The 7,901-nt window shown below is 51.0% G+C and overlaps 1 protein-coding gene across 1 annotated transcript; it reads left to right on the forward strand.

Annotated features, from left to right (window-relative positions):
* The first annotated feature begins 201 nt into the window (after nucleotides 1–201).
* On the forward strand, nucleotides 202–3,796 carry NEUROD2 (neuronal differentiation 2). Its single transcript, XM_006126220.4, has 2 exons — nucleotides 202–514; nucleotides 2,178–3,796. Exon 2 carries the CDS (start codon nucleotides 2,183–2,185, stop codon nucleotides 3,248–3,250), a length of 1,068 nt encoding a protein of 355 aa, XP_006126282.2. The 5' UTR covers nucleotides 202–514; nucleotides 2,178–2,182; the 3' UTR covers nucleotides 3,251–3,796.
* Nucleotides 3,797–7,901: the final 4,105 nt, after the last annotated feature.

Below are 7,901 nucleotides of genomic sequence, written 5' to 3' on the forward strand. Positions count from 1 at the left end.
CGGGCTGGTTAATTTTTGCAGCCTGCTCACCGCCTGAGCTAGATCTGGGTCCCCCCCGTACCCCTTATTCCTCCCCCGGACAGGAGTCTGCCCCCCACATTCCAGCGGGGGGGCTGCCCCGGCTCGCCCCCTCCTCATTGTTCAACCCGAGCCCTGTCTGGGGAGACCGCGGTCCCATTCTGCAGCGTGTGGGCAGATCTGTAGATTTGGATTTTTTTTTTTTTTTTTGAGTACAGAGTGACAGATGGCGATTCCTCCTTCCCCAGAGAGAAAAATCTCCCTGAATGCAGGCGCATGTCAATCACTGGCTCTCATGTGATAGCTCCTGCCGATGACGTGCCAACCATATGGCATTGGCATCAGAACTGGTACCCCCTTTGCTGGGTAGGCATGCCACACTCTGCTCCTTTTGGATAGCGCGCTGAAGGCAGCCGCGGTGCCTTGAGGAGCCTTGCTCTGGTCCCAGAAGATGCCAGGGACAATGAAATAAGCATCTCTCCAGGTAGCGCGGAAGGTAAGTTATGGACGCCGCGGAGGGCGGCGGGGGCTTAGCCACTTGACCGGCTAAAAAAGCCGCCTCCGTGGTTATTTATTTATTTTTTCTCTCCTCCAGAACTGGCTTGATTTTATTTTTTTGGTAAGCCCCGATCTCGACAGGGGAGGGGTCTGATTTCGATCCCCCCCCTCCCCCGATTGAATTTGCTCTAGCGCCGCCAGAATGCCCCCCGAAAATAGAGCAAATCAACTCTGGTCCAGACGCGGTGCCACCAGGGAACGAGGTACCGTAGATCTCTCGGCCCACGCATTTGGGGAGGAACAAAGATGAAGCGAAGAATTTGGGGCTGGTTTTTTTTAATGGAGGAAAGGTGCCTTCGAAGCCAGAAGACTCCGGCTTCCAATGTTGCCGGTTCCCAAAAGCCAAAGCCGCCCTGCCCGCCCAGACAGACACACAGACAAAGAGAAGGCGAAGGAAATTGACCCGCGATCGCTCCGGTCGGTCGCCTGGCTGGAGAGAACCGGGCTAGCCGGCGGGGAACGGTGCTAACTCCGGAGTGGCAGCGAAGACGCTCCGGTGTCTGGAAGTGGGGCTGGGGGCCAGGGAAGATTCGTTTTTTTAATAGTTAATTTGGATTTTTTTAAAGAAAAAATTACCCCCGCCCCCGTTCCGTGCATTTATTTGTTTTTAGCCTCTCGGGGGTTGATCTGAAACCGCAGCTGGAGTGTGATTCGGTCTGGCTGCGTCCAAGGGGGTTGATCAAACCCACCCAGACGTGGCGTGGGGAGGGGGGGGGGCAGTCGCCTGCCACGTCGGACAAGCGGGGCCGGGGGGGGGGGGGGGGTCGGATCGGGCCCCTCTAGAGAGAAGGGGGCTCGAAGTTATTCACAAGAACCCGGCGGCCTGTGTCAAGTCGGGCGAAAGCCGGGGGAACGGGTCTGACCCCACGGAAGGAAAAGTTGAAGCCCCGAGCAAGGAACGGAACAGAAATGGACACGAGGGGGGAGAAGCCGGCACTGGGGGGGGGGAGGCACAGACACGCGTGGGGAGAAATCTGCGTCCGAACATTGAAACCCCCGCTCCTGATCCAAAACGGGGCGACACTAAAGACGGCGGGAAACGCCACCAACGATTTAGGGCTAAAAATCGGGTGCCCGACTGATCCGCCCAAATCCCTCGACCCCGTTAGCCCCTGTGCCCGGATTGAGCAGCCGGCGAGGGGGGGAGGCGGGTCATTGCCCCCCTGCCGAACGGGTCGCTCGCTGGGAGCGAACCGCCTATCCACGGCCGAGCGGGGTGGATCTGGACTGAGCTCCCGGCGTGGAGGTGCCTAAGGCGGTGCCGCTGGAAGCGGGGCTGCGCTCAAGGGCAGAAAGGCCATCACATTAGCAACCCCCTCCAGCTTCATTGCCATTGCCAACTGCCCCCTCTCCTTCCCATTGAGCCGTGGGGGGGGGGGGGTCCTCAATTGCCTCCCCCCAAAGCGAGTGTTCTTAGGAGCCAGCGAATCACACCCCCACACACTGGGCCGGGCCGCTTCCTGCCACCGAACCGCAGACTGGGGAGGGGGGAGGTCCGGCCCAGACGGTGACCAAGGGCATTTTGGCCGGAGCGTCGCTAAAATGTTTCCTTTCTCTCCTCCCCTCCCCCTGCCCGCCCCGCAACCCTCCCCCCCCTCCAGCCATCATGCTGACGAGGCTCTTCAACGAACCCAGCCTGCTCCCCGACGTGCAGAAATTTCCCGGCTGGGCGGAGGAGTGCGACGAAGATGAGGGCAGCGAGCCGGAGGAGAGGAAAGGGAAGAGCTGCCCGCTGCAGGAGGAGGCGAGGGAAGGCTCCCTGGGCGAAAACAAAGAGGAAGGGGACCTAGGCGGGGACGAGGAGGAGGAGGAGGAGGAGGAGGAAGGGCTGGAAGAGGCCGAAGGGGACCGGCCCAAGAAGCGAGGCCCGAAGAAGCGGAAGATGACCAAGGCCCGGCTGGAGCGCTCCAAGCTGCGGCGCCAGAAGGCCAACGCGCGGGAGCGCAACCGCATGCACGACCTGAACGCGGCGCTGGACAACCTGCGCAAGGTGGTGCCCTGCTACTCCAAGACGCAGAAGCTCTCCAAGATCGAGACGCTGCGCCTGGCTAAGAACTACATCTGGGCGCTCTCCGAGATCCTGCGCTCGGGCAAGCGGCCCGACCTGGTGAGCTACGTGCAGACGTTGTGCAAGGGCCTGTCGCAGCCCACCACCAACCTGGTGGCCGGCTGCCTGCAGCTGAACTCGCGGAACTTCCTCACGGAGCAAGGCCAGGAGGGCGGGCGGTACCACGGCCCCAACTCCTCCTTTGCGCTGCACCCCTACCCCTACCCGTGCGCGCGGCTGTCGGGCGCGCAGTGCCAATCCAGCACCATGGCCAGCTCCCACGCCTTGCGGACACATGCCTACTGCGCCACCTACGAGACCCTCTATGGGAACGCGTCCCCCGACTACAACAGCTCGGAGTACGACGCCCCCCTCAGCCCGCCCCTGTGCATTAATGGCAACTTTTCCCTCAAGCAGGACTCGTCCCCGGACCACGAGAAAAACTACCACTATTCTATGCATTACTCCGCCCTGCCCAGCTCCCGGCCGGCCGGCCACAACTTGGTGTTTGGCTCCTCCGCCATGCGCGCTGGGGTGCACTCCGAGAACATCTTGCCTTACGACATGCACCTGCACCACGAGCGAGGCCCCATGTACGAAGAGTTGAATGCCTTCTTCCACAATTAACCCCCCTTGTGACCACCCCGACCGCCCCCCCTCACCGCCACTGCACATAGCAACCCCCCCCCCACTTCCATTCTGTCCTAGGGTTTAAATGTTGCCTCCTTCACCCCAAAACTGTGAACGTACAATTGTTAGGTGTCTCCCTGTAACACACACACACACACACACAAAGCTCAACTTAAAGCTGTCTGTGAACCAGTCTCCCTTTTAATTATCCCCCCAGAGAGCAGACCAGAACAGAGTATACACTGAAAAGAAAATTTACTTTGGTGCAATATATATATATGATGTAAAAAATGTTTATTATTTAAAAAAAAGCTAACCTTCGGGGTTGCAGTCGATTGAAACAATGTCTATTTTGGACAAATGGAAAGAAGGTTTTAGGGAGAAAAAATGGAAAATGATGCTCCTCTCCCCCTCCCCCGATCATTTTTAAAGAGCAAAATGTTGCTAGTAAAAAAATGGGGAGAAAAGTGGAGAAATAAAGCAAATTTTCCTCCCCCCTCCCACATAAAATATATGTTTGGCAACACATCAAAGTACATTTTAAACCAGGCCAGCCCATTTGGGTTTTTAATTAATTCCTTCGTTTAAATTCAAGATGCTTTTAGAAGGGGTTATCTCAGAAAGGGGGAATTCTGTATTCTTTCCGACGATTAAATATAAGATCCCACGGAAGTGTAACTAAGAAAAAAATGTTTGCAACTTCAAATCAGCATTTCAATGCAGTGAGAACTTTTAGAAGCAATAAAGAGGCAAACAGAAGATTAATCTATATATATATATCTATGCAAGTAGGTACTGAACTAGAAAAGTAAAACACAAAAGAATTCATATGGAATATTAGACTATGGACCAAGCAACTTGTTGAGGTTAAAAAGGTGCACTTTTTGATTTGAAGGGAACGGAATGTTTATGTTCCTTTCATTGTTAACAATCAGTGACTTCCGCGTTTTTGAACACCCTTGTACCACAAGTAACATATTTTCCAAATTGTGTGTCATGATGTTTTTTACCTGTTTTAAAAACTTTTAAAAAAGAGGAAAAAAAGATTTCTATGAAATGGCAAAAATGTTTTGTTATGCATGGGTAGGAGCAAAAAAAATGCAAATATGCAAATTATAAAGGTGGTGTGAAGAAAGCACTTATTATGCTATATATTTTAGTTGGCTATTTTTCCTATAATGAGTAATCTTTAAGTTATTTCTTTATGTAATGCATTTTGGGGGGAGGGAGGGGAAATTTGTGTAAGGAATACATCCGTATAAAAATATGATCTCAAGACCCAAACTGATATATCCTGGAATTATTTTTGGTGCATCAGTCTAAGTTGTTTCATTATTAGTTATTCCGATTTTAACGCATCATTTAAATCAGGAAACATTATGAAATATTTTAAACCTGCCTACAACACCTTTAAACATACCAGCATTTTTAAATACAAGAGAGGAAGAGAATTTCTGATAAATGTTTTAAAAAAAGTTTTACAAAAAAAAATTGTAGCAAAGGTGAAAATGTCTATCAGACACCAGAAGTGCTTTTTGTGTTTCTGTTCCGTTTAATTAAGATTAATAAATATTTATGTCAAATGATATGCAAAAGAACAGACAGTTTCTTACAATGATGTAATTTTTAATCAGTATTGGTTTGCTGTAATCATTCACACAAAGTCTCTCGGTTTTCCATACGCCCCAAAGTTATTCTTCATTTTCGATAGCGTCCTAAGGCAGATCTTAAAGGCATCCAAATTTTTATTTTCCCTTACATCTTTCTGACACTATCTTTCAAAAGTGAGATCAAAAAATGTAAGCAAACGAAACAGAGGCTGAGAAACTTACCAGAAACTAGTGTGTGTGTGTGGGGTGGGGGGTGCTTACAAGCTAGAGAGGTTTACAAAGTAAATAAATAAATTGCATGCATCAGTATAAAAAAGAAATATTTTTCCAGACTCTAAACTCGTATTCAATTGGATGTTTTAAGTATTACTCACAGTGGAAAATTCCACTAGAGCTGATCTCTTCTGTGAAATGCACCAGTATACTCATTTGACGTTAAGAGCAGCCGTCAGTTGTGATTTGATTCAAAAGTGTAATTAACAAGCGTCCTAAGACGACAATTAATAAATATTAAATGTTGACTCTGTCATGTTTACTAGTTTACTTGAAATACTCATGCTAAATATATATACACGAGACCCCATTCTTTCAGCCTAAGCATTCTCAGAGTACTTTTTTTTGAGTGAAGGGGCAAAGGAGATTTCAGAGCGACTCCGTTCCCAGATGCTTAACTTGTCTTCAAGGCAGCTGTCGATTGGCAACACGCTTAAAAATATATAGGGACTTTTGGAAGAGTCACGTTAGATTGTATAAAGCCTAATGCAGTTTCCTTGTCTCGTATCCAGCTGGCGTCTCCTTGCAATCTTTTTAACAATGTTTTTTTTCCTTTCCTTTATTCTGCACTGTACTTGCGCGATAAAATTAGAACAACCACCAAAAAAAAAAAAAAAAAAAATCGAAATACTGGTGCAATGCATGTATGATTTGCCAAACAGAAAAAAGAAAACGTTTTGAGATAAGGCGCATAGGGCGTGTAGGTTAATATTCCTGCTTGCAGAATTTTTAAAAAATATATCATTATTATTTTTTAAAAACACCCCTCCCCAGCAGCACTGATATAAAACCTCTGTCTACCAGGAAGGTGATGTGGAGATGGGGGGGCACCGATATCACCCCTACCTAAATGCAGCCGGGCCATCCAGCTGGTTCGGAGGGAGGCAGAGGTCTGAGTCATTCATGATGGCCCCCGAAGTGACACTAAGGGGCTGGCAAAGGCCAAGCTTTTGGTCCCCCCCACGCCCACACGCCCACACGCCCCCACGGTTTGCTATTGTCTGCGAGCCGGGCGGCGTGTGCCCAGGCTGGGAGCTGTCCAGAGCTCCCTGGTGCTGAGCAAACAGCTTCGCAGGCAAGCGACGCTTCCTATTCAAAGGGAAGTTCAGGCCCCGAGCACCAATACAAGCCGCTGGCGACCCTGCATCCACCCTGGTCCTTTCATCCCCACCCCTCTGCTTGGCGCGGGAATCCGGAGTCGGGACTAGGGGGCGCAGGGGTTCCTGTCCACACGGGAACACCAGGCTGCCGCCCCACCACCCGGCCCGCTGGAGGGGAGACGTGGCCAGCCAGGGAGCGATCTGGACAATCGCAGGAAGGGCAGGCAAAGGCCCCCTATAAACCTGTCTCCCCAGGCTGTTGGCTCCCTTTGGGGGAGGCCCGGGCAGAGCCAAAATGCGCCAGTTTCAATCTGCCGCGCCGCGGAGTTTGGCTCCAATTCCTATTCGGTTTGCGGGGTTTGTTTTGACCCCCACTCCTCCTCCAGGAAACGAACAAGCCACCAGGGCAGGTGGAAAGGTGACCGTGAACTTACCTGCCATTAAAAACCGAGAAGGGGGGAGGGGAATAAATCGCACCTTTCTTTGAAGGCTAATTGAAGGTTTTTTTCCCCCTTCCTATAATGAGAGACACTCTCTCACTGGACCTGCACCCTTACACCGCAGAGAAGAGAAAGGGGACCGTGAACCTTCCCACGAAGCACCCACTCGAAAGGGCTGCTCCCTAGAGACACACACGCGTGCGAACCAGGGGTACAGCTGTGTAGATTGGGCGGCTCCGCTTCTAGGGGTACTTCGGCTATGACCCCTCTGTTACGTCTACCAGCATCGAATCCAACGACCTAACTCGGATGTCTACGCTATGGAATTATTTCGAAGTAGTAACTCCCGAAATAGCTATTTGGACATCAGTATTTCGGGAGTTATTGTTTCAAAATAGTGACTGCTGGCGTTATTCTTTCGAAAAAACTATTGTTTCGAAATAAATGCCCGGTGTAGACCGGTGGTTCGACACCCCTCGGGAGGAATCGCTTGCACACAGTCGGGGTACAGATAATGTTTTGGGTGAGACGAAAAGGGATTTTTTCCTGGGGAAAATCATTCGGAGTTCTGACTTGGCCGAAGGAAGGGGGCACACATGAGGAATCGGGTCTGGCTCCAATTCGAGGAGCACAGAAAATGGCACCTTTAAATTCGCGCTAATTCGGTGCAGAGACAACTGGCTGATTCCCCTCCTCCCCCAACCTTCTCGCTGAAGGTGTGCAGAACAGGCGAGGGCCCCCCGTGGGGGAAATACGGGGGGGCTTTTATCCCCAGAAAGCTCTGTCCTCCAGGACGCCAAGAATGTGGTTTTTAATTCGGATTTTCAAAGTTCTCGAAACGGGCTCAGAAGCGGAACTCGCTTTTCAACTCCCCCAGAAGGGAGTAAGGAACCCCCCTCGCCCCATAAAGAGTGGGAGCAGAGAACTTTAGCATTCAGAAGCTCTGATACCAGCCCACACCACAGCGGGAAAGTGAATCCAGCCGCCGCCTCTCTTCACTTTTGAACCCCTACAAAATATCCCTGCTAGAAACAGACAAACCTTCGCCCAACCGCGCCGACAATTCGATTCGCAGCCACCCGGGCTTAACCGGCGTTGGTTTGAAACATAGCAGAGAATCGGGAGGAAAAGCGGCCCCAGCCAGCTCGGAAGTTGGGAAGTTTATTAGAAGAGGGGCTAATTTTAGGGGCGACGGAAGAAGGGGGTAGGATGAAATCCGCGGGGT

Source organism: Pelodiscus sinensis, chromosome 29 (genome assembly GCF_049634645.1).
Source record: "Pelodiscus sinensis isolate JC-2024 chromosome 29, ASM4963464v1, whole genome shotgun sequence".
Classification (NCBI taxonomy): Eukaryota; Metazoa; Chordata; order Testudines; family Trionychidae; genus Pelodiscus; species Pelodiscus sinensis.